General features: G+C 39.5%; 2 protein-coding genes across 2 annotated transcripts in view; both read left to right on the plus strand.

Annotated features, from left to right (window-relative positions):
* The window catches only part of LOC137145794 (neural-cadherin-like), a 76,034-nt gene extending 74,310 nt beyond the window's left edge, over positions 1-1,724 (plus strand). Inside the window, exon 34 of the mRNA XM_067536717.1 lies at positions 1,214-1,724. Within this exon, the coding sequence (XP_067392818.1) occupies positions 1,214-1,615 (402 nt within the window). The 3' untranslated portion in view covers positions 1,616-1,724. The remainder of the gene's footprint in view (positions 1-1,213) is intronic.
* Positions 1,725-3,989: 2,265 nt separating this feature from the next.
* The window catches only part of INTS8 (integrator complex subunit 8), a 73,668-nt gene continuing 49,891 nt past the window's right edge, over positions 3,990-27,766 (plus strand). The window contains exons 1-9 of the mRNA XM_067536729.1: positions 3,990-4,267; positions 7,130-7,304; positions 10,881-11,021; positions 11,626-11,697; positions 12,709-12,760; positions 14,183-14,365; positions 14,930-15,037; positions 26,310-26,462; positions 26,984-27,084. Coding sequence (XP_067392830.1) covers positions 4,138-4,267; positions 7,130-7,304; positions 10,881-11,021; positions 11,626-11,697; positions 12,709-12,760; positions 14,183-14,365; positions 14,930-15,037; positions 26,310-26,462; positions 26,984-27,084 — 1,115 coding nt within the window. The 5' untranslated portion in view covers positions 3,990-4,137. The remainder of the gene's footprint in view (positions 4,268-7,129; positions 7,305-10,880; positions 11,022-11,625; positions 11,698-12,708; positions 12,761-14,182; positions 14,366-14,929; positions 15,038-26,309; positions 26,463-26,983; positions 27,085-27,766) is intronic.

Consider the following 27,766-nt stretch of genomic DNA (forward strand, 5'->3'; position numbering starts at 1 on the left):
ATTTAAAGCCTGGAATAGCTATTCCACATTAACTACCATTTGGACACTCCTATTCTACACTAAAGGCTTGTCCACCCCAATTGGTCTGCTACCATGCACTGAAATTTCTATAGGGCGCTTTAACCTACTGCTGTCAGTGCACTGTGGAACTTCATGTGCAGTCGCAGGGTCCACACAGTCAGTAAATGTGTGGCAGGCTAGTGCACTGTTGATTCACACCCCAGCTTGCTACATTTTAAATTGCCTTGTGGATAAGCCTGAAGAGTGCCTTTGTGTGGTTTAGGGTAATCCATTTTGGAAGGCTTTGCTTGAGCTAGTGCACTAAAAATAGCAGTATGGCCATAGCAGCATGGGCAGCACTCAGATTATCCACCAAAGTACAATCTCTCTGAGATCCTGAGTACATGCTCAGATGGCTAGCCCGAGCCACCACAGCCACACTCCTATTTTTATCTTACTAGCTTGAGCAGAACAAGTATGTGTAACGTCTTTCTGAGCTAGGAATTGCATCTCTTATCTACAGTGTAGATGTAGCACTAGTGTGGAATAATTGTATTCACATGAGCTAGTGCAGAATAGCTATTCTAGGCTTTATCCCTATGTAGACAAGCCCTTAATTTTGTTTTTACCTTCTTCTTCCAAGATCTTCCCTCACAGCCACCATCCTTACAAATAGTGGAGAACCTGGTGACGATAATCCATCAAAGCCATCCTTGGTTTGGAGGGCTTGTTGTCATGCTTTTCTCTCTCACCAACAGAAATTGGTCTAATAAAAGATATTACCTCACTCAACTTGTATCTCTAAGAATCTTTTTTCTATTTAAATGCTTCACTTTTGAAGAGCGAAACAGTGATTATAGGTATCCCAGATACTGGCCCAGGATAAATATTGTCTGTGGGTTTGGAAAACTTAACCTTTTTCATTATGACTTGACACAAGGTGCCATGTGTCAAGTAGTAATGAATTGACATAATGACTTTGGAGTGAAGGTTCCATTTACAGCCACATCGGCCCTTCTGCTTTTCTGAATTTGCATGTAAGATGATGGATTTTTGTTTGTGGTCATCCCTATTCAGATCCTCTTTTCTTCAGTCTGTCAAGACCTCCCATTATCTTTGTTTTATTTGTGAGTTTGAAAAATCTATTGCTTACTGTTTAGAGCATTTACTTTGTGTTGTATTTCTCTTTAATGTTTGCATTAATTTGTTTCAGAGTGCTTATGATATAGATGAATTAAAGAAACCTCTGCAAAGCATCCCCCAGTTCTCCTCAGAGGCTGCTGCTCCACACTTCAAGATGCATCCTTGTCCCGAGAGAAACCCATTCACAAAACATCCACATCGAAGAGAATCGAGTTCTGCAGTCACCAGTATTTCAGACTTGAAGGAATATGTGTCTCAGATAATATACAATGCAGACAATAATCTGTGTAGTCTTCCAGCAGACACCATTCATTTTTACTGTTTAGAGGGGCAGTGCTCTCTGGCAGGGAGCCTTAGTTCCTTAGACTCCTTCAGTGTTGATGAAGATCTAAACTATGATGACCTCCCTGAGTGGGGATCAAAGTTTGAAAAGCTTAGAGAACTTTATGTGCTTTCAAGTGAACACTTGTAAATGGAGAGACTGGAACCCAACACATTGCTGTGATATGAACGCTACTTAGTATTTTATATAAGATACTAATGTGTTTCTAATCAGTTAAATAAATAATTTATTTATTGAATCAGGCATTTTGTATGAATCACTCACCTTTCCCTTAAGTGACAGTCTGAATACAGAATTTTTTTATATACACTGTATAAATAGATACTTAAGTTAGAAATGTAATAGTTTTTAATGTGTTAATTTTCTTGAATACTTTGAAATGTAGGACTTTCATAGCATAGGAATAGCTTTATGAATTACCTTTATTTTGTGTAGGCCAAACTGAGTTATTACAAACATCCTGCAGGCAAGTACTTCAGTTATTTTCTTCCTGGTCTTATTGTGATTCCTACCAAGTTGATACTTATTGGTGGGAAGATGTTTGAAAAATTGCAAACATTTTGAACTGTAAAAAAACCAGCTATAATTATAGATGTTAAATATAAAACATTATTTTTCTTGATTTTTGTTTGTTTTGTTGATCAGTTGTCCACTTCTTATTATCTCCCCCAATACACACACCATTATAAATATTGTCCAGACCTCTAAGTTAAGGCTTTTGAGGATGGGATCAAACAAAGTAAACACTTGGGGATAGCAGAAATAAGATCAGAACGCTTTTCTGTGTAGTGTACAAATACTTCACTGACTTGCCGAATGGAGTTATACATGTTACATTGCCATATTGTTGATCATGCACTTGGGGGACAGGTGTTACAAGGTTTAGAAACAATTTACTAGGCAGGTTTTTTTTCAAATTCCCCTTCCACCCATTCCCCCCACCAATTGAATATGATAGCTAAAGAGAGCTGATACCATAGGCCTCTTGAGAGAAGTGGTGGTTTGAGCACAGGACTGATGTCAAGAATTTTAGAAAGTTACAGTCTTTGCCTAAGCAGTTTTCTCACCTCAAGTTATCAGCAGCTCTAGCCCAGCAGGGAAGGAGACCTAACGTTCACAGAAATAGAGGCTGTTGATCCCTTTGTTCCCTAAGTGATGGATAACTAAAATGTCTTTTTGCTCACCTTATATTTCCCAAAGTCCATTGTTTCCATTGAAAGGTTCAATAATTATTTAATGTATTTAAAAAGTGTCACAAAAGGTAAATTCTCACCTTTTTTGAAGAGGTGTTAGCTACATTAATATAAGCAAAGGTCAAAACAGTTTAAATGAGCTTACAGTAGAAGTTTGCATGGATTTATCTAGATCATTTTGTAAATCAATTTAAACTGCTCCGATTCTCTGGTACAAACAAAGCCTGAGGTTATGGAATGGGAAAATGCATTTTATTTTAAAAACATCACTACTGCCCCTGGAAATTTTCCTGCTTTGCATAGACATTCTTTAGGTTTGACAGATGCGTGAGAGGCATACTCATCAAGATCAGATTCATTCATTCATCTTTTGATAGAGAATAAAATTGCTCAGATACACAGTCTCACAAGCAGAAATGTTTGGGTTCTCATTATAGGAAACACAAAAGGGTGAAGCATTATAAAACATTCTTATGGCCTGGTGCATAAGACACTAGACTGGGAGGTGGGAGACTAGGGTTTTATTCTCTGCTCTATCCCTGCCCAGCTCTGTGAGTTTGGACAAGTTTCACCTCCATTTCCTCTCCTACGTTTGTGTTGTCTATTTAAATGGACTCTACTGCAAAAAGCTTCCAGTGTTGTAGGATGTTTGACTAGTACCTAACCCAATGGCATTATGCTTTTAGAGGGTGCACAGTGCTACTGTACTACAAATATTACTATCTTTGGCTTAGGATCTGTATAGTTTGACATAATCCCCTCTGTGCCCTACTGCTACCTTTCTGACAAGCTGTCACTGAAGCAGGGCTGTAGGTAAGAGCCAACGGCGAGATGGGGGCAGGCTTTGTGTCAACAACTATGCTAGCGAGCTGCTTGCTTACAGTGGCACTGACCTTTCCAGACGTTTCGTTACACTCAGAGCTACAACCCGAGAGAAACACAGCAGGGCTGCGGCATGGCCTACAACTCCCTCCCACCAGCCTGGAATGGTCTCAAAATCAGGCTGTTTGCTAATGCAGGTGCCATCTCTCCTTGCTGATTCTGGCTGTTGAGCTACAGCCCTGCACTGGTTCTAAAGCTCCCCCCGCCTGAAGGTTAAAAAGTTACTGGAACGGAGAGTCTCCCGCAACACCCGGGCACCTGAGCCGCCGGCCCGGCCCGGCCCCAGCTCCTCCCTGAGTGGCCAGAAATGCTGAATGGGGGCGGAGCGAAGCGGAGCCTTCCCCGCCCCCCCCGAGAGGACGGAGCGGAGCCTCAGCGGCAGCCATCTTGGTGCGGGGAGTTCACACGGCTGGGTGCGGGGGAGGGACCCCAATGGGTGGGGCAGGGGGTCGCTGAGGGCAAACGGCGGGAATCGCCACCCGAGACGAGTTCACCCCCCCTCGCCGCAGTTGCCGAGTCGCCTAGCGGGGCTGGGGGAGGAGGGCTCAGCGAGCCGCCGCGGGGCAGAGCGGAGCCATGAGCGCCGAGGCCGCTGACCGGGAAGCTGCCACCTCCAGCCGGCCTTGCACCCCGCCGCAGACCTCCTGGTTCGAGTTCCTGCTAGAGGAGGCGCTGCTGGAGACGCACCTGAAGAAGCCCTGCCCTGGTTAGTAGCCTGCTGCGGGCGGGGACGGCCGAGGGGGCCGGCGGGGGTGGGCACCGTCTGGGCAGCGCCTGCCGGCGGGGCTTGCTCGGTGTCTCATGTGAATCAAGGGGGCGGTCTCAGGCTGAGCCTGGCGACCGTTGGGCTCGCGCGGGCGCCGGGCCCGCCCCCACCGGCCGTCTGCGGAGGGAACGGCAGCGCGTGGGAGCCACCCCTGCTCCGCCTTCCAGGCCTGCGGGCCCGGCGCGCTGGTTGGAAGTGGGGGCAGGCCCCTCTGCAGGGCTTCTTTCTGAGGCTAGTGGGCGTGCTTCGCCCTGCCGGGCCGCTGGTCTGGCGTCGTTTTTGACCCACTAGGCTTGTATGTTAACGAGTTGGGCATCACTCCGATCTGCTGACGTGCACAAAATCCCAAATTCATGCTCTTCATCCTCACATTTTAAGTTCGCATCTTGTTGGGCACCTGCTACGCTTCTGTTCAGGCTCTGTTTTCTGCCCATTGCTTTCCTCCAGACTCCTTTGCTTTCTGTCTTTCTCAAACACTTACATACTTTCTTACAGGCTGCTCTTTACATCAGGAATATCTTTCATGAGCCCATGTGCTGTGCTTTTTCTCTCCTCTTGTCAGATTCCTCCTTAAAACTCACCTTTTCCTACAATCTTAGATGACCCATGTAGTGAAAATGGTAAGAAAAAAACCATACTGTGTTAACCTTAGCCTATTCTACCATATAACCTCTTTTGTGCAGTCCTATCTTTCCCCTGCCTTTCTGTCTACCCATCCCCTTGCCTGATGGCATTTCTCTAGCGATATATTTGTCATTAAGGATGGATCTTGCAAATGTTACAGGATGTAAGGCTTACTGCCAATGACTACAGTGGGACTACTCATAATAAGAAGTGTCTGTACCACATAGTAAATATTTTAAGGATCAAAATTTTGCAGGCCACTTGAGGCAGTTGTCATGTCTGCAAATATCTATGTAAAGACCCCCATGCATCCCTGTGGTGGTATATGCAGTTATTAAATAATAGTAATATATAATTGAGCATAACTGAAAAAATAAGTCTTCTATTCAAACTGACTTGCTGTAATGAAAAAAGATCTTAAAAGGACCCAAAAAACTTCTGTTCTAATTTTTTTATCCAATGAATCACCTAAGCTGGGTTTTTTATTTCGTTTCATTTAACGGAACTTCATTTTGCAATTTTCCTTTTTGTTTGTTTGGTTCTTTCACACAGCAATAGGGCAAAAAAAATATTTTTGTTTAAAAAAAAAAAATGTCATTGTAAAACCACAATAATTGTCAGAGGGATTTAGGCAGGCTTGTACCTGAAATTTCTTTTAACTCAAAATCTTGTTAATTTCAAGAAATTAAGTTGCATGCCCTTCTAAATGTATGATGCTAGCATAGTCTTGTCTGTTTAGAATCAGGACTTCTGAGATACTGTTATTAACCCTGAAAATTTTACCCTATTCAAGTGTACATCTGCCTCTAAGATTACAAAGTGAAATTGTCATATTGTTTAGTTGTATTCTTGTAGTGCTAAAGGCCCTAACCAGACCCAGGGCCCATTATCTTCACAAAAGACTATACATGACAGGCCCAATCTACATTATTAGTTTACATTTCATAATGTTAATCCACAATTTTTTATATCTAAATTATCAGTGTTTGCTTGTATTTTACAAAATACAGGTAGAGGTTAACAGTTCTGATTTTTGAGTACTAAAAGCCAAAGCTGCAGAAAAGAGTCCCTATTAGTGCAATATTGCTTTCCCCCTGACTTGTACCCCATAACACAGGCACATCAGAAAGAATTTGTACACCTCTAACTAGATGTGGAGAAGCAGAAGTGGAAACAGATTATTTTTAGCAACATTTCCTGTTATCCATGAGGGAAAGCTCTATCTTCTTGGGATGTTAATTCCAATTAGGCTGTATTGGAAAAGATCCTAAGAGGTCTCTGAAGAGCACTGAAATATTTATGATTATGGTTCTAAACTATTGTAAGAGTCTACAACACCTAGTCATTTTATTGAAGACCTTTAAGACATTGAAATTAATAGGCAGTGGGTTTAAAACAAACAAAGGGGAGTACTTCTTCACACAACACACAGTCAACCTGTGGAACTTGTTGCTGGAGATGGTGTAAAGGCCAAAAGTATAACTGGCTTCAAAAAAGAATTAGTTGAATTCATAGAAGATAGGTCCATCAGTAGCTATTAGCTAAAATGCTCTGGTATGTAACTGGTGTCCCTAAGTCTCTGGCTGCCAGAAGCAGGGACGAGATGACAGGGGATGGATGGATCAGTTGATAATTGCCCTGTTCTGTTCATTTCCTTTGAAGCATCTGACATTGGCCAATGTCAGAAAACAGGGTATTGGACTAGATGAACTACTGATTTGACCCAGTGTGGCCATTCTAATATTCTTGTATTCAGCCGTGCTCATAATCAGATTTTAACCTTTCCATTTGCCAGACTCTACTCCTGCTAACTGTAGATGGACTCAAGACTTATTTAATAGGGAATGCTCTCATTTATGGTTTGTGGTTGTCGAAATTTAATAACAGTAGTGCACAACAGTGAAAATAAATAGGAAGAATATTTGGGTGCTATGATAAAATAGACTTAAAAGTTAAATTATGATTTATTAAGAATCTGGCTAAATTCAATGCAAAAACTCAAGGTGTTCTATGAGGTTAGAATCTCTGTCAAGTAAAAATGATGGTTGTATAAATGCCAAGAAAATGTGCTCTTTGCTCAATATTCTGGTTGTAATTTTATTTCAATATGACATATTTTGTTTCTGTGTCTAAAAATGAAGTTTAAAAGGGTTTTTTTTTTTTTTTTCCTGTTTATAGATCCTCCACCTGTTCAGCTGATTGTCCAATTTTTAGAGCAGGCTTCCAAACCATCAGTGAATGAACAGAACCAGGTCCAGCCTCCACCTGACAACAAGAGAAACCGTATTTTAAAGCTTCTTGCTCTTAAAGTCGCTGCACACTTGAAGTGGGATTTGGACATACTGGAAAAAAGGTATTGCCTATACATTCAAGTTGAAAATATAAAACTAAAATGTGACCCAAGTTCTTTTTGTTTGTTTTTTTTTTAAACATGTTGGAAATGGATCCTATTCTGTATTCCAACTGACTTATTTCGAAAGAAAGTTTGCTATGGGGTTGGAGAAAGAATTTAACGGTTGAGTCAACTATAATAGTTCTGTCTAAATAAGTACAATAAGCCTCTTGATGTAAGGAAGCCAGGGCCATAAACAGGACATTGTGATGCTCATAAGTGAATTGGTGGTGGTAGTAGTAGTAGTAATTTAAAAAGAAACACAGCAAATCTTATAAATGTTCACATTCATAATCTAAGTAACTGTATGATATTGTTGTAACCTTTGTCCTTCTTCACCTTCTCATTGTTTATTACATTTGTTTAATGTTGGATTGTAAGTTTTTTAAAGCTTGTTTAAACTGTGAGGCTTGGGTGCCATAAAAATAACAGTGGGTTTTAAGCGTGTTCACTAGAAAACTAAAAATTCACATAATTACTCTGTCTTGTAGGAGTAACTGATTTTTCTGAAATGGTCTGAAAACTGCTTCCTTTATAAAGAAATAAAAAAGCTTGTTACCTTTATAAGTATATAGGAACATATGACAGTCATTAGACTAATTTTTAAAAAGGGTGTGGTGAATTCATAAACAAGTTATTTTTCCTTTCTCACTAAACTCTGATGTTTAAATATTTATAAGTGGTGCTTCCTTATTTAGTCGTCATTTTCAGGTAATGTGGTGTAGTGAGCATAGCAGGGGACTGTGAGTTAGTGTCCTTGGTTCTAAATTTCCGGCTTTGTTAAATTCTGTTACTCAGTTTCCTCGTCTGTTGGGTATAGTATTTATTTGCATTGCTGGAATGTTGTAAAGCTTAATTCAGGGGTGTCAAACTCATTTGCTATGGCGGGCCAGATTTGAATTAAATGTACTTCAAGTGGGCCATACATACTATAAATTGAAATACTGAGCACAACCATTTTTATGTAGTATTATATTTTATTTGCTAGATATCAGCGATTAAAAAAAACTGCAGTAAATTCACTTCTACAACTACTACTATTTTACAATTAAAAGAATCGAACAATGATTAAGAATTATGGTACTGCGTGATGCCCGAAGACCACGCTGTCCCTCTCCCGCTTTGTGGAGCTCTGTTTCTCGTGCACACAGCGCTCCACGCGCGGTCGCCAGAATACACAGATCTCATGGTAGCGCGCGACGCTGCGACATCTTACTGCGTTGTACCCTCTGGTGGCAGTGCACGACTATGTCAGAGGGTACAACGTTGCGAGATGTTGCGGCAGCATGTGCTGCCGCCAGGGGCCAGACCAAAAAGGATGGCGGGCCGGATGTTTGACATCCCTGGCTTAATTAATGTCTGTAAAAGTGCCTTCAGGTTATCCCATATAATTCTTTGCAGTTATGTTGCACTTTAATTATAATCTTTATAGTCATGATTAGATACCAAAAACATAATAATATATGAACTATAATACTTTAATTGCATTTAATTTAATTCTAAATATACTGTAGAAGTCAAGGTTAACACAGGAAAGCATTCATCATGCTTGACTTTCAGAGTGGGTCTCCAGTTTTGCAGGCACACATTTGTGTCTGTAATTTATTCATGTATTGTTGCAGTCAGTTTATCAAGGGTTCAAACTCTCAGCTACAAAAGTAGAAGCATGATTTGAAAATTGGCTCCTTAATGCAACACAACCTTGATGCATAGACCTCTGTAGACTCACTTGGTTCCTCTGAAGTTGTACTGTTTTAATTTAGAATCCTTCCCTAATAGGAAGAAACTAAGATATGAGCCCTCATACAACTAACTGATTCATAAGCAATATGGGTGTGATTGTCCTAAGACTTTATAATCAGGACCCATACCTTGGCGTGTCAACTGCCTATACTGCGTTACATAGCTGCATCCTATTTCAGTGGGATTTCAGTGGTATACTCTGAGCCCAGTCTGCATTACAGCCTCACCTGTGGTGAATTATGAATCCCATTTTTGTCAAGATAGACAAGATTCTTGGACCTCTCATTCTAAAAGTAGATTCAAAGGCATAGACTTTCAATAATGCATAGCCTGACAACATATAATTCAGTTTGTTATTTCTTGAGGACTAAAAATCAGTCAAGTATTTCAGAATCAGGCTGTAGTTACTAAATGTGCATTTGGAATTGGTTGCTTTGATGCTGTCATAGAACGTTATTGTATGTTACGTAGTTGTATTTTTCTGAGTCTGAGGGTACATAAGCTAGTCATTTACTTTGATTTTGAACCCTTCTCTTACAGAGAATTAGTGACCGCAGTATTTTCAGTTATATAGCAGTGAACTTTAGAATTTCTAGAATGGTGCTTTCCTTCCTTCTCATGGCAACTGTATCATTTTATCAGAGTAAAATCTTGGTTGTACCAACTAATGCCCATCTCCTTGTTATATATGTTTGAACTTATAATACAGTATGTGTCACTCCAATCCCCAGTCTTAAATCCCTTGTGCATTAGGCCTGGTCTACACTGACAATGGAGGTCGACGTAACTCTGCTTACGTTGACCTCCTAAAGTATGCGCCACTGGCACATCAGTTCTGCCAACCTAAATCGTGGTAAAATTCGACTTAATAAAACCAGCGCTACGCCACTTGTGGAGGTGAAGTCGAATTCTGTGGGTCGAATGAGCATCAGTGTAGGCAGAGCACAATGTAAATTGACATCATTGGCCTCCGGGGGATATCCCAGAATGCTCTGTTGTGACCACTCTGCGCATTCGCAGTCTGCTGCACTGTAGCCACGTAAACAGGAAATAGCTCTTCCCCACAAGCCTCAGGAAATTTTGAATTCCCATTTCGTGTTTGATCAGCGAGGAGAGAGCTTGCCACCACAGCTGATCATGGCGACTGCACACCCCAAATGCGCTCCAGCCTGGAGTTGACCTGAGGTCTTGGATCTCATTGGTCTGTGGGGCGAAGAGGTCTGTTTGTTTTGGACTGGGGCAAGAAGGGAGGGGGAAGTACCTTGCATCATGGGAGGACAACAACCTTCCCAAAAGCCTCTGCGGCTAGTTGCACTGTGGGATAGCTACTCACGGTGCACTACTTTGGTTGTCGACCCAAGTACAGCTAGTGGGGATGGAATTCCCCGACGCAATGAGCACGGTGTGATCACGCTCCTCTGACTTCTAAAATTCAGCTGGTGAAAGTAGATTTAAAATAAATCGACTTCACTCCACAGTGTAGACATACCCTTAGTGTGTACAATTTGAATAGGAGGCAAGTAGAAGTAGCACACAGTAGCCTCTCATTATAGGGGTCCAATCCTACTTTCAGTGAGAGTTTTATCACTTACTTTGTGGGAACGGGGTCTGACTCTGGTTTGAGAGGAAGAACTTCTTGGTATGTGGGAGTCACTATTATAGAGGAGCAAATTTCTCATACTTTCCTGGGGAATTATGACTCAGTTTAAGTAACATGCCATGCTGTGATTATTTCTGTCTTGCCTAACATACTAGAACTAGGAAATGTACAAACCTCTTTTTCTTGTTTTTTAGCTTATCTGTTCCTGTACTGAATATGTTGCTGAATGAACTACTATGCATTAGCAAAGTTCCTCCAGGAACTAAACATGTAGATGTGGACCTGTCCAGCTTAACCCCAACCACTGCAATGGCTATACTGCTCTACAATAGATGGTAAACTAATTTTCTCGTTTGAGCTATTTTCATAGCTAAATTACAGAAAGAAAAGTTGATTAATCCTATTTAAATGTAATACTGGTTCTAAATTAGGTTATTCAAAGTGCTGAACTTCTGTCTTTAATGGACATGGGTGGGTGTACGTGTATGCAAAAATGCACACACAGATGTTTGTTTCCTAACAATTTAAATATAATGTTTAAATTTACTCTTCTTTGTTCAGATAAGAGGTGGTGTGCAAACTCAACATAACACACAAATCTCAAAGTAAATGTATAGCCTTAATAATATTCTGCTCTTTTATACTTTTAAAATAACATGGATGTAGTATAACAAATTGCTGCATCTGAAGAACTCTTAGAAAGAAAATATACTGTCCTGTAACAATACTGAACAAAGATGTTTGAAGTGTGTTGGCTTCTGAATTATATGTCTTAAATATCCTTATTGCAGAGAATGTGTACAACTTGTCAGGTTTTGTAAATTATAATCTAAATTGAAGGGTATTTTTAGGATGCGTTGTGCTCTGCGTATAACATGTTAATGAGAATAACTAACTACTCTGTGCTTACATTTTTTTTCACTTTTTCCCTCCCTCTAGGGCCATTAGGACCATTGTCCAAAGTAGTTTCCCTGTAAAACTAGTGAAACCCGGTCCACCTCAGTTAAGTGTGTAAGTCAACAAAAGTTCTTCAGAATGTTATTGACATCACATTTATTGAGCCATCGTTATAGTTCAGAACCTCAATTTTCAGTTTGGCAGTGGCATTTTAATAGCCTATAGTAGATTGAAAACTATGAATTAGTGTGTTAAAAACATACAAAATGAATATATTCAGAATAAATCTTAAAAATGTATTTTTTGTGTTAAATATGTTCTAATTATATATGATCTGTGTAGTTTGACAGAGAACTTGCAAAATCATGGAGAAAAGGGGGACAAGTGTTTTTTCATTCTAACTAGTAGGTTTAGGCCTCAGTGTAGTCTGTGTTTTTAAAATTTTTAAAGATCTGGCTTTCCTTGTACCAGGCTGGTTAAATGAGTCAAATCATACTGTTCCAAACTGTTGGACTGAGAATCCGCTCAGATATTGGATTACTAATCTGCAAGAATAAAGCTTGTTTTCTTCATTAGCTCGCAGGTTATTTCATTAGACATTTTGTGTACTTAAATATCAAACTCCAAATTGTTTTGAGCATAATATGTAGGTCTTTTTAAAAAAACCTCCCTCTTGTATTGAATTTTTCCACAATAAAACCCTGTAAACTGCGTTGCCAAAATACTATCAGCTTTATATTCAAGTCTTTGTTTATGAAAAGCAGTTCTGCATTTTTGTAAAACAGAGGACAGATTCTAACATTAGGGGTGTAGCATTTTTACCATGTATTAAGAAAAATCCTAATATGCATATATTAGATTTTTAAAAAAACATCCTCTGTCTCTGAGACTAAATTGATCATTTAAGAGAAGATTTTGTATGGAGAAATCAGTTAAAATACCCAGTAATTTTAAAGTAACAACTCATCAGTTCCTGAAACAACATATTTATTAATTGTGAAGCCCAAAAGTATTGTAGGTGTTTAAGGGACTGGAGCTATGTTGCTGATTAACATAGCTTGTTGGTTTGTTTTTTAATTAGGATTGTGACTTGCTATCTAAAAAACATTTCTTCCCCCCTTTCAGGATGAATCAGATACAACAGGAAAAGGAACTAACAGATAATATTTTAAAAGTGGTGAGTGTTTTTCGTTTTTTTGTTTAGATTTCAGACATAGATATGTGTGTGTTCAGAAGGGCTTAACTATTAGAAGTGCAATGTAATAATGTGTATATTGCATCCGTAGTATTTTAACTTCAGTCTTTTACAGGATATCACATTGGTTAATAAGATTGATATACAAATAAATGAACTGTGTTTTGCCATTTTATTATTTCAGTATTTTTATAATGGATATTGTTCTCTGGGTAATGTAAAAACATGCTTTGTGTAGTGAAAATATTCTTTATGGCAGTCTATTCTTGTGTTCACACAAACTGAATAGACATGGGGGATATAGTCATGTGAGAGTGATAATTACATGACAGAAAATGCTTGTGCTTTGAAATTGAATGGCAGCAAAAAGGAAAATAGATACATGTACTTGCTTTAAGCTGTGTGGGGTTTTTTTAGAATTCATCACTCACATGCTTCATATATTTAGCTCTCAACTGTAAGTCCAATGGTGCATAGTGTGTTCTTTTTGGGGGGTGTAGAGGGATAGGAAGAATAAACTCTCTCCAAATTTGTGATAGTTGAATTTATTTCTGTGAAAACTTTTTTTTAAAAAGAAAATGAAAACTTTGCATTACTATGTTGAACTAGTTTCTTCTGCGGTTTGTTTCCACTATTTTTCGTGACTTTTTTCAGATATGCGAAAACACTTTTAAAATATCCAATTTCCATAGCATCTTATAAACAAATTACACGCTTTTTATTTACTGATGCAGTTATGTATCCAGTGCTGCAAATGTAAATAATTTTGAACAGGAAATTAAAATAATTCTGCTGCCCTTTTTAGCCTTCTGGGAAGTCTCACTATATTTTAATTCTCCAGGCAACTTTATTCTGAAATAGATCCTATGTGAAAATTTTCCAAAAATTGAGATTTGTAAAAATAAGTTATCTTAGAATTTAGGACCCCCAAAAAACTATTTCAACATTTAAATAAAAAATCGAATGGAAACAGTTTATTTTTAATAAATAAAACATTCAGATGACGAGTCAACAACCCAACTATTGTAATTTGCTAATGTACTGGAAACTGACTAAAACCAGGAAGTTAAGCTGACAAAAAGAAATTAAGAAGTTTTTCTATTGTATAAACAAAACAAAATATAAAAAATTAAATTGCATCGATGGTGAAAAGTAAGGATTCAATCCTGCATTCCATGAATGCCAAAAACTCCCATTGAGTTCTGTGGGAATTTTGAATGCACAAGAAATGCAGGATCAGATTCTACATGAGACTTTTACAATTGAAGTTTTAATGAGATGTAACACAGGTAAGGAGTGTGTGTGTGTATTTATTTTTTTTTTTTAAACCATGAAGTTAAACTGAACAGCAATGTTTAAAACAGAGAATAACTTGATTTTTAAAATGCACTTAAATTATTGTAGCTGAAAGAGCAGGCTGCTGATTCCATTCTGGTGCTAGAAGCAGCACTTAAATTAAACAAGGATCTTTATGTCCACACTATAAGAACTCTGGATTTATTAGCCATGGAGCCTGGTATGGTGAATGGGGAAACGGAGAGTTCCACAGCTGGATTGAAAATCAGTACTGAGGAAATACAATGCCAGGTACATTAAGTCCTTAAACTAAAAGCTTTCAACTTTTTATATTCCTTTTTTTCTATAGACAGTCATCGAAGTGGTGTTACACTATAAATTAGAACATTCTGTGATTTGAATTCACTTTGAACTTTTAATTAATTAATTATCCAAATAAAATTGTTTGTTTGCTTCTGTTTTTTAAAATACATTAAAACTGTTTCAGCATTGGAGGCATGCTGTTGTTAGTTTTTTCCATCACAAACTCTGATTTTTTTCTTTAGAGAAAAAGAGAGGATGCAAGCTTAATACTGACATAGAAAGTTATAATAAAATCATATTGTTTCCTACAGAAATGCATGAAAATGTGCTAGATTCTGCACGGACACATAATAAGTTATACTTGCCATATAAAAAGACAGAACAAATGAAGGATGTGGGAAAACTATACAACATATCAATAAGTTAAATAGAAGGAGAACTGGGAATAGTTTATGTATATAAATATCAACCCGAAACACTTAATATTAAGTTAGAAATTAATATATTAAATGCTTTTTAAGGTAATTTAATATCAAATAATGATTGTTGCAGGTCTGTTATGATTTGGGTGCAGTCTACTTCCAGCAGGGCTCCACAAATGCAGTTGTTTATGAAAATGCCAAGGAGAAGTTTTTTAGAACAAAGGAATTGATTTCAAAGGTAAACTTGATCATACATTGTGTTCAAACATTAGAGGTCTAGAAACTGAATCCCTTTGAAAACCAGCATACTAAACATAAATTAAAAGATTGATTTTCCTGCCCCCCAAGAGCTACCTAAAAACTTAGCCAACACAGTGCTTAAACTCAAATTTCAGCAATTTCAGAGGCATGTTTCCTTGAAGTTAAGTGAACGTTCTTCCATTGGTCACTGCTGTCTCAAATTTGTATTGGATAACTGGTTTTGTAGTATGATTTTGTAGTATGCAAGTCCCCTTCAGTTCTAACACACTCAAATGTTACAGTGATGAACATAGTGTAAATGCCTTCCCCTTCATACTCTTGCAGGCAGCAGTCCCACTACGTGCTTGGTAATTAAATGTGCCTTTTTAAAAGAGGAAAATGTTTTTGGCCACATTAGATGAACCTGTTTTAAGTAGATGGTGGTTATAGAATTTCCAGCGGTCAAGAGAAAAGAACTTGTGGTTGATGTCATTGTTAGAAGTTGAGTCTTTCCCTCAACTAAATCATTGCATTTCAGTTCAGAATCAGTTAAAACTGTTGTTACGCAAAAACCACAAACTTAAGAAAATAATTTCTTCACGTATCTTTTAAGATTTGAGACTAGAACTTAAAATGAGGCCTTGTCTACACCAAAAAAATAAGTCAACATAAGATGTGTTGACTTACAGCCACTGCTATAATTACAGCGGTGGCTGCTGTCTGCACTGCTCTCCTGGGATTGGTGGAGTGCGTCCTCACCAGGAGCACTTCCAGTGACCTAAGGGGCAGTGTGGGGAGCTGAGTCTCAGCTCACTGCCTGGAGCCCACAGGCTCCGAGGCTCCCTGTGGGCTGCCCCCCCATGTCCTGGGTACTAGCCACAGGGCAGCTGCCCAAATCCTGGGTCCCAGCCTGGAGCTGGGGGACAGCTGAGTGGTGAAATTGACAAGAATGACAGCCCTTCCACTGCTGTAAGGGGATGCAGTGTCTACACTGACACTGTGTCACCCTAGCTATGCCAAGAAAAGCCCTACACCTCCTGTCGAGGTCTTATTTTGTCAAAAAAACAGGACAGTTGGGGGGAGGGGATGATTGCAGTGTGTACAGCGGCCCTGTTTTGTTGACAAAAGCTGACTTTTGTTGACAAAACTTTCTACTGTAGACCAAGTCTGAGTCAATAAACAAAACCTTTTTCTCCTCTGTCTTTTTAAAACAACTTAAAAAGTACAGTTGCACTCCAGATAGTTCAATGGAATTTTGACCTTTTAAAAAATATTTTAACTTTCTTTGTGTTTCCTCTCTCAGCGTGGCTGTTTTAAACAGATGCTTTCTCTCTGTCCGCCACCTTCTCTAGTTTGGCTCATTCAAGTAGAGGAGGCTTATTAGAAAAGGGAGAGCTTATGTTAGTTCAATGTAGAAGTTGTGTTAATACAGTGCTAAAGTTATACTAGTTAAAATCATTTTAGGAAATTCAAAAGTTCAGGTTCCATAGTAGTAATGACTTGACTATATAGCACACTCTGGTAACGTAACTCTAATAATATGTTAAACTACATATTTAAGAAGGATAAACAGGAATAGGATATACATGTGCAACATGGTGGTTAACTTTGGTGTGGAAATCATAACTCTTTCATTTCCTGCCTCTGATTGTTTTAATTAAAAACTTAATATTCCATTAATTTAGGATGTAGATTGATTTATTTGCATTTAGTTTTGTAGCTCTTCTAAGGTCCTGGAGGGAGGAGGCAAAAGGGGAAAATAAGACACATTTGTACATTCAACTAGTGAATGTTTATCAGTGATCCACTTTAACTTGGCTCAAACTTTCAGTTTTACTAAAACAACCTTTAATAAAATCTAAAATAACAGAAATATTTCCACAATTTAAAAACATTTCTCTGCAGCATTGTGAATCCAAATATGAAATTATAATGAAACTGATTTTTCTTCTTCAAGCAGTGTCCCTAGGGGTGCTCTACTGTAGGTGTGCTTGTGTCCCTGTGCTGTTGATCGGATAATCCTGGTAGCAGTGTCCATTAGACCTGCACATGCGCTGTCTCTCCTCATACTGTGCCAGCATGCATGGGCTAACCCCTGTCATTTTCTTCTCAACTGCCCCTGGCTAGAGACGTTGCTACTCTGTCTGTTAGGACCATTACTTTAATCTGTATTTTTATAATTAGTTTGTAGTTGTAGCTTTTTTTGTACTTTGTTCTTTTCTTATTTTGTCTTTAAAAAATGAAAAGGTGGGGGAGCTTTAGTTTCTTTCCTGCCTTTTTCCCTTGTTGGGGACCCTTCCCGCAATGGGGTATGCCTCGCTTACTAGGCTTCAAGAAGTGTCTCTCTTGCAAAGAGGCAATTCTGGTCGTAGACAAGAACTCCAAGTTCATTCTCTGCCTCAGGGAAGGCTACATTCAACAAAAGTGTGGTCTTTGCCAGCAACTCAAGCACAGGTCGAGTAAGGTAGTCAGAAGATTATCTTCAGAGAGTCTGCTCTCCGGTTGGATCCATGCCACAAGTCACATGCCAGACGTGAGCCTTTCCCACAGCCCTCAACATCTAAAGGCAGTGGGTCAAAGAGACAAGCCACCGACCCCTCTCACAAATCATCAAAAAAAGAAAGCAGGAGGTCCCCATGATGAGCCCCGAGATAGCTGTAGGCTTTCTTCAGCACTCTCGGTATCCTTGGTAACTCTGGCACAGTTTCTCAGTTTGGTATCCCTGGCTCGCGCAAATCCTCAGCGGCAGGTGCTGTTGAAAAGCCTATGGGCATGGGCACCAAGTCAACGGCATCAAGGGACAAAGACAGGAGTAAGCACTCCTCTGAGAAAGTACTGGTACATGATCCTACATCAGTACTTGATGCCTCACCCAGCAGCAGGGTGATCGGTGCAGACAAGGTCCCTGACGCCAGGACGAATCCCAGTGGAATCCCATCATTCCAGAGACCTATATGCTGGATGCACCAAAGTATTGGGACTTCTGCACTGATCTTCTACCAAACACGGGAAGTATCCCTGCTGCCATACCATGCCTCTCTGCTCTCTAGCGAGCGTTCAGACTGTGAATCACATGAATCAGTGTCACAGTACTCCTCCCAAGTTTCATATGGTGCTCATTACCAAGAAAGCCCAAGGATACACCTAAAGATGGCCGCACTACCACCATCTTGGTATGGCCAACCATGGGTGCCAGCAACAGCCTCTATGACATCACCACCCCAATAGCCATATTGGGACACTGGGGCGGCACACCAGCAGCATGTCTCTCGAGCTTCAAAGAACCTTCCAGTCACACAACCCCAGCTGCATCATCCAGGGCTTCAGAACCTCCTCAAGTCATAGAGGAACAGGAAGCCGGTATCGAGGAGGAAGTGACACCGAGGATTGTATCCTCCTCCTCTCTGGACGAAGCCGTCATGCTTCCCCCACCCCCATCACCTTTGGCAGAAGACAAAAAGTACTATGTCCCTGCCAAGGAATCTGAATTCCTATTTTCCCACCCACCATTCAATTCCATCATAATGGATGCAGTAAACTTGCATGTCCGACAACACCAGTCAAGGGCTATGCCCTACAGTAGGGATTGAAAGCACTTTGATATTTTCAGCAGAAAAGCATACTCAGCCACTCTACAATTCTGTATCAGCAACTACCAAGCCCGCACAATGAAGTACAACTAAATAAATTATTCTAAACTGAATATATTGAAAAAATTCCAGACACATATCATGATGCGTTTAAGCCATTATCCAGGAGGGTCAATTAGTGGGAAAGATATTGCTGCAATCTGTGCTGACACAATGGCTAGGTCCATCTCCACGGCTGGGGTGATGCAACAAGTATTATGGCTCCAATTGTCAGGCTTTCCGAAAGAGGTGCAGTCCACAGTTGAGGACCTTCCCATTGAGGTCACAAAGCTCTGATGCCTCCCTTCCCACCCTGAAGGACTCTAGGGCTACCCTCTTGTCACTGGGTATCTATATACCAGGACAGAAGATATGATTTAGTCTCAATCCCAGCATAGACCCCATACACCTCAGTACCAACCTCTGTGCCGCTACAAAGAAAGAGAGGGAAATTCCATAAAAGCAAACCATCTGTCCCACAATTGTTGTTTCAGCCCTGTACATCCAAACACCAGATTTAACAGGCAGGTTGAGGCTCTGTTAAACCACTCTCCCCAACTGATGCAGCCAACCATCGCTTTATACCCATTTGGATACTGATTGACAACATTCCACAGTCCCTGGGAACATATAACATCGGACCGATGGGTCCTAGGGATAGTTTGAGCTGGGTACTCCATCCATTTTACCTCCCTATCCCCTCCACAACACCCTTCCTTATCCCTCTTCAGGGACCCTTCTCACAATAGTTTACTGCGACAAGAAATAAATTGCCTCCTCAAGTTAAAAGCCATAGAACCAGCACCTCAACATCTACAAGGCAAGGGGTTTTACTCATTATTTCCTAATACGCTAAAGGAAGGGAGGTTGGAGACCCATACTAGACCTCAGAGCTCTCAACAAGTTTGTCAAGGCTGAAAAATTCCAGTTGGTCTCCTTATTGATAGTCATTTTAGCATTGGGATAGAGAGACTGGTTTTTGGCCTTTGACCTCCAGGACACACATTTTTTCATTTCGATCCTATCGGCTCACAGATGATTCATTAGATTCACTCTAGGACACGACCACTACTAATACAGAGTGTCCCCCTTCAGGCTGTCTTTGACTCCGAGAGTATTTCCAAGGTTCTCTCAGTGATAACCACTCATTTATGTTCTCAAGGGATAAAGATCTATCCATACCCTTCTGATTTCCATGCTCACTGTGAATCATTTTTGACTGCAAGGCAGAGTGCGTGGCCCCTTTGGAAGCATATAAGAGCTCCCCAGGCAACCTATCTAAGGGGACTCACTGCTGGAAGCTCACACTGGAACAGGGGTACTGAATGCTTTGAGGTCAGATTCAGGAGGCAGTTACACTGGCAAGAGAGGCTTTGAATGGAGACCTACTCCACTAGAATCCTGTCTGGCTTCACCTCGACTGGTTCTACAGTACTATTCCTGTGGGACTCCATCACAGGGAGATAGGCCCGGCGATACTTCACAACCCATTCAGACGATGGGGGACACCGTCCACAGACGTGTTCCTCATTCTTCTGAACAAGAAATGTCCATGCTACTGCTCCAGAGCAGGGATGGGACAGCACTCCCTGGGCAATGCGTTCCTCCTCCTCTAGGATAAGGACTTTCTCTACCCCTTTCCTCTGTTTCCCCTGCTGTCAAAAATCCTGCTGAAAATAAAAAGGGATGAAGCTTATGCCATCCTGATTTCCCCGACTTGGCTTAGATGGACTTGGTACCCCTACCTGTCAGAGCTCGTGACATGCCTACCGATCTTTCTCCTGGCCATTCCACACCTCTCAAAGAACAAAGGCCAGACCTGTTTTAGGGTCGGTTGAAGAGAGAGATTGAGCTGGGTGGAGTGATAAGGAGCGTTTATTTGGTTACAGCTTCTAGTTCACTCGTTCCCCTTTGCCTCGCGACCAACAAAGTGAGCCCCAAGTTCATTACTTTACAACTTTTTATCTAAAATAATATGTAAATACACACACTTCTCCAATGCCCATAAAATCCCTATTTGGTAATATAAATGATTATAAAATGAATATTAATGGTTAGGGGAGGCGTATAATTATATCCGCCCCTGTTTGTTATTTCCCATGAAACTTGTGTAGCATATATATTTATCTTAACAGCAGGATTGACCATGAAGTCCCTTAACAAACTAGCACCAAGGGAAGAACTAGGGGGAGAGATCCCTGTCTTCCCTAACAGACATGTTGTCAGGGAAAGAAGAGAGAACACCCTTTTACCACATTCTTTGTCCAGGTGCTGAGGGGAGGAATGGTTGGGGAAACAGAGCCTGCCCGTTTTATGATCCCGTTACCATGGTGCCTATTGGGCAGGTTTGCCCTGTTGTGGACACTGCTAGAAAGTTGCTCTGATATGCTCCCTCCTTCCCTAACTTTAAGGCTAGAAAAGTGCTGTGGTTTGCACGTGATTATTGCTTGTGTAGTATATGGCCTTTTTAGCCCAAGTCAGAGGTCCCACAGAGGACAATTTGTGTCCAAAGCCTGGGCTCAACTCCCAGCCACCCAGGAATGTGGCCCAGCACTGACATCCTTTGTCCTCACACCCACAAGACCCTACATCCCAACTTGAAGATTTTCCGTCTCAAGCATGATTTCTGCTTGTTTCCAACACCTAGAAAACTCCTGTTCAAGGGAGGCACAAGAGGTTCTGTTACACATTGGGAAGTCCTCAACACAACACATTTACCTGCAGATATGTTCCAGTTTTCAGATTTAGTGTACATCCTGACAAATCTCCCCAACATCTGTAACTCTTCCACATATCCTAGACTGTGCCCTAACCCTTAAAAAGTCATGATTATCCCTAAACTTTCTTAAGGTCCATCTAGCAGCTATAACAGCTTTTCACCAACCTGTGGAGAGGTACTCAGTGCCATCACCCCCAACTACCAAAAGGTTCCTCCATGCTGGTGAAGAGCTGTTATAGCTGCTAGATGGACTCTGACCCTAAGGGAGACTGTCTGCAATTGAGTTGTGTGTGCCCGGAAGATAAGCCGTGGACAATGTAACATTATGCAAGATGCATCTATTCCATAATCTCGTCACTTCCGTGCATAGTATTAAATTTATCAAATGCGTTCTTTTGCATTTCTGTAATTTTAAAAAGCAACTCAATGTCACCAAAATAAGTACCCTCCAAAAGAAGCCGGCCCAAATAATTTAATCAATTAAAGTAAATTAAACCCCAAAACCCCCCCCAAACAAACACACTGTTATAGTATCAAAATCGGTCTAAAATAATTTACAACAAAGCCAATTTTAACTATTAATGCATAAACATATTCCATCTAATAAAAAAACCACCTGTTACTAAACTAAAAATATATTATCCGCAATAAGTTTTAGTAAATCCCTCTGCCAGTGTAGTAATGTACATAAACACCTATCAAAGTATAGTTGTACATTGTGCTCCTAAGCCCAAAAAATACAATATTAAATCCTTAGTATTAAAAATAATTCATAATAGCCAAGTGCTAAAAACCCCCAAAGGACACCTTGTAAAAGTACTTGTAGGCATGCAAAACAGTAACATATCTCACCTACATCCTTATTGCGCACCATTTATAACACCCCAGTACAAAAAAGGCTGCACTAAATAAACACCTGTATACCACAAAGCACTAACACATGTGCATGGCCCAAGCAAAACATTAAAAAAAAATATTTTTTTAAATATAAAAGCATCAACAAAAGTGCTAAATGCAATTAATAAAATAAACACATATGTTAAGCATCCTAAACAAAAGCCTTAAAGCCCTCTCAAATCCCATAGTACACACACATTCAGTCTTAAACTATAAAAAAAGCTACTTAAAATATATTAATACCTTTGTGAAATGTCCGTGCCTAGGGTAGCCACCTGAAAATGCCAAGGTCAGGGCAGGCTGTAAAAGGACAGCAGATTCTCCCAGCACTGGTGGGTGATACTGAAGTCAGACTTCCCAACCAGCCACAAACAGTGCTTCTGATTCTCCACACCGGTTATCAAGAAGCCAAAATAAAAATATACACAGCCCTCTTTACTGTATTTCAGTCTCCGACTCCCAATCAGCCACTAGGTCCAGTAAAGACACCAGTTATTTAAAACTCTATGCTCTTTACCAAAAAGGTTCCTCCTGACCCCAAAGGGTCAGCCACATTATCAGATCAATATAAGTTTGGATCTTACTCAAAAAACCATGCTGCCAGCCAATTCTTTAGTAACTAAAACTAAAGGTTTATTATAAAAAGAAGAAACAAACTATAAGAGAAATGTTAAAGGATTAAATCAATCGAATACATACAATTGATTTGAAAGTCCATATATATCAGGTTTCTAATAGAATTGTGGAATTTGCAGGCTTGTATAGTCCCTCTGGTATACATCCAGTACCTGAATGGTTATCAGTCCTTTGTTTCACAGCTTCAGTTCAGTTGTAGATCACATGATCCAGAGGTAGGTAGGTGGCTGGAGACGACTAAAGACAAAATTGATGTCGTGCAGCTGCCTTTTATGTCCTTTTGCCTTTGCCATGCTGCTTGTGGAAATGTACAGGAATAAAATGGAGTCCAGAGTCACATGAGTAAGTCCTGGTGATTCATCAGGACGCATTGTACCTGTGAATTTCCTTAATGAGCCATTAAGCAGGCTAGTGCTGCAGCCATCTTATCTGGGGTGTTGCCCAGACACAGCACAATTTGAAATACAGATATATCAACCATATCCATAACTTCCATTACACATATAACACGTGAACATAAACTTTATCATCTTACTTAGCACATTATTGCTGTTCTAACAGTACCTGACATGGCATATCTCACGTGAATTATTATGATTCTGACATATTGATGTTAAATAACATAATAAATGTCCCGCCCCAATCCAGCCAGTATGACACCCCCAACGCAAGATTGGTGTAGAATGGAGTGATCAGAGCTCCTGAATACGCCTCAAGGGTCCCCCTAATCCAGCTAGTGTTACAACCCTAAAAAATAAACAATAAAAAAGCACGCTTGAGCCTATTAAACTTCACAAAAACCGTAATAAATGTTACCTCCAAAGCTCTGCTACATACAAGCACAGCTTTAAACTAAAAAATAAGCCAACAAAAACTTTGTCCTACCTAATAAAATAAAAAAATAATTTAGAATAATGCCACCACCCAAAAAACCCCTTAAATTATTAATAAAAATATTAAATTTTACAGTAAATGCATAGGCTCAAGTGATTACACCATATATAATATTATCTAAGGTTCGCATTATAAACGTACACAAAATAGTCCCTCAAAGCCTCGATACAAAAACGAAAATGTTATAGCGTACTAAACGCCTAACATAAAAATTTTAAAAAATTCAATTAATTAATTTACAAAACTGCACATGCAAAGCCATATTAAAATCGAACGTAAAATATATTTATAAAAAAACACTAATACAATTTACATACCCCTATATATTTAATTTATTTTTATAAAATTATCAATATGCCTTGCTACCCAATAATAGCATTAATTCTATCATTGTGTATATTAAACAAAGTTGTATTTATATATACATAATAGACCCAAATTAATAACATTTATAAAATATTAATCCTGTCCAAAACAAATTATATTACTATATTAAAATTATAAAACACCAAAATATAGTTTAATTATAAATAGCAAATATTAATATTATAAAATACGTTCAACCCATAATAAAAAAATCAACACTAATTTAGTACAATGCATGCTAACACACTCAAATATAGTAGCCCTGTTTACACACATTCAAAAACAATTAAAAACTGTAAATTTAATAATCAAACACAATAAAACTAAAATAATCAAAGACCTAAATGCTGCGAAAGCTGCCACAAAACACAGTTAATAAAAAACCCTACTAAAATAGTCCCTGACTGCCACTGGGATTTTAAATCTAGCACTACATCTCATTGTGCTCGTGTGTATGTTGCAAATAATCTCTATAATAGCTGCAGTGGGACTCTTTTAGTAAACTGAAAGATCCCTAAAGCAACTCAAGGAACTAAAAAATCACTGCATACAAGTAAGGCGATGCTCTGCAATATAACCTGCCACCAAAAACCCTAATCGCTTGGATCCTACCTGTGGTGCCTTAAGCCGTAATCAAAGATATATGCCAAGAAGTCATCATGGTGGCCTATTAAGTTATAGCAACCACCACGGAGGAGAATGTTGGAGGTGCAGTGCAATTTGAGTTGCTTGACCATGGTTTTGAGGCCTAGCATAGCTTCAGCTGTTTGCTTGACTATTCTAACCCCTGCAGCATGATATCTTCCGGTTGGCAAAACAAATAAAATTACTAAGTAACCGTGCAAATGTCTCAGTTTCTGCATACTACAACACATAAGACAAAATACATAACATGTATGTTTGCAGCTACACATAAATAATGGTGAGGGGAATAACAAGTTATCCTTGAAAGTTTGAGGGTACGTTTTTCCACTGCCAAGGGGCGTTATTTTCTCACCATCCCTCCCATCAGCAACTGTTGTTTTAACAGCCCCAATTATTATAATAAAAATAAAATAAGTAAAAACCCAATATAAATAATAAAATATGTAATAATTAATAAAAATAATTAAATAAAAACTATATATAAAAAGTTATTTAAATAAAAGGGTGCACTCCATCAATGACTGATTCCACAGAAGGTGCTGCTGGTCGGACCAGAGAATCCACTAATTCTCTGGGGTGGCCCCTGAAGAAAGCCATTCCTGTATACAGCCTTCTAATTGACTGCTTAGCTCTCCAGGCTTAGTAAGTATAATATATTGTAGTTAATTTTAGGCTTTGTATTTAATGAGAATATTTATAAAAAAACCTTGCACATTATTAAACCTTCTTGATCTGCAAATCAGGCGTACCGTGTCTCACAAGTATCCACACTAATCATTAAGCATCCAAAATCAACATATGCAATTACTGGGGACTCCACCTCTGATGCCATTTTTGGCTCCAAGATGCTGTCATCTGTAACTGACAAGACTCCAAAGTCCCAGCCCTCAAGAAGGGGGGGTACTGCTTGGGAATCACCTACAGTGGAGCACCCACAAGGACATTATTCAAATATTATTACTTACCTTGTGCAGTAATGATGGTTCTTTGACATGTGTACCCCTATGGGTGCTCCACAATCCACCCTCCTCCCCTCTACTACAAAGTTCTCGTCAATGACTGGTAGAAAAGGAACTGAAGGGAGGGGTTAGCCTCCATATGCTGACTAGCTTCATAGCGCAGCATGAAGTGAAACAACGCATGTGCAGGTCTAATAGACACTGCTATTGAAGTTCTCAGATCAGCAGCTCAGGGATACAAGCACACCTAGAGTGGAGCACCCACAGTAGAGCACCGATAGGGGAACACATCTTGAAGAACCAGTTATTGCACAAAGTGAGTAACTTCACTGTCAAAGCTGAGAGAAATGCCAAACGATAAGAGCACATAAATAGAAAAAAATTAATTTAATTTTTAAAATTCTTTTGCTTTTATTTAATATTGATTACTCCTTAAAGTGGGTGCTCAACATTGCTCAGAATTAAGCTCAGAATTATTCATAGAATCTAGGTAGTTAAAATTTGATGAGTTCTCTTATTTTACAGATTGGTTCATCATCACTTCATTGCACCATAGATGAAAAGAGGTTAGCTGGGTACTGTCAAGCTTGTGGAGTTCTTACATCATCTTCCGATAGCACATTACAGTCAACTCCTTATAGTCAAATCCATTGCTGTATGAGATGTGGCAACTATCAGGTAAAGTACTGGAAAAGCACTTGGGAGTCTTACGACTATATGTTGGATGAGTGGATAAAATGTCCTGGCTTGCAGATAATCTAGAAAGCTTTAATCAATTCATATCTAAGTTCTCAGGGTAACTGTAATATGCCACAGAGGCCTTGTTATCTGGGAATTAGCAGGATGCTGCAGTCAAGACTTCTAGTTTCTCTTCCCAGTTTTTCTAGTGACTCACTGAGTGACTTTAGGGAAGTAATTTAACTTAACTTTATTTTAACTTTAAGTGCTTTGGTTTCCTGCTATGTAAATTGCGGACAAAACCAACCTCGTAAAGGAAGGTGTGAGATTTAAAGGACAGTTTGTAAAGGCTTTTAAAGGTCTCAGAGGTGCAAGCTGTGTGTGTGGGGAGAGAGAGCTGTGTGTATGGGGGAGAGACAGCTTAGCTTGATCAGTTACATTTGATAGCTTCTTCTATTAATGTCTAAGTAGAGAAATATCTTTTGAAATGTTGATAGAATATTTAACTGTTTGTGTTCTAGGAGTTAGTGAAGATTTTCCTTGAAGATAATCTAACGCTCAGTTTACCAGTTCAATTCAGACAGTCAGTGCTGAGAGAACTCTTCCAGAAAGCGCAGCAGGGGTAAGTAGTTAGCATTAGGAGCAGCATAACAGTAATGCCAAGAAGTACCAGTCATGGACCAGGACCCCACTGTGCTAGATATTGTACAAACACAGAATAAAATGTCGGTCCTGCCACAGAGACCTTACAGTCAACTTGAATGATGAAACTTACATTTAAGCTAAAAAGCAATTTTCTATTGTTAATGCTTTTCACAGAAACTGTCTGAAGAATTCAGACACAAGTCATTAGTCGGAGGAAGGTCAGCCTTGTGATGAGATGAACTGAACATTCTGTCTGAGGAATCAAATCTATGCATGTATCTCACTACAGTCACACAATGGCTCAACTTCTTATCCATGTTACTCTTATTTATATAAAAAATCTATGAAATCTTTTTAACTTAACTAAGCTGTAATGTCCTTTTAAGAACTTTTCAAAAACCTGCTGTTCAGGTAAATCATTTGAAGTTCATGGCACTGAAATAGACACAAGCCTTCTTAAGAATGTTGGGAGGGGCTCTGATCAAGGACTGAGACCCCCCCCCAGGCATGACAGATAATTTTTAAGCACTATCATGTAGACGTGCTCCAAGCAATGTTAGACAACAGTGCTTAAAATGCTGGTGGTCATCTGTAGTCCTATCTAGACACCCTTTGTATGGCTATCAAAAAAGGTCTAATCTTACTGGGGTTTTTTTGGT

The sequence above is a fragment of the Emydura macquarii genome, unplaced genomic scaffold (genome assembly GCF_026122565.2).
Source record: "Emydura macquarii macquarii isolate MOO-44397 ecotype Brisbane River unplaced genomic scaffold, CSIRO-AGI_Emac_v2 contig_383, whole genome shotgun sequence".
Classification (NCBI taxonomy): Eukaryota; Metazoa; Chordata; order Testudines; family Chelidae; genus Emydura; species Emydura macquarii.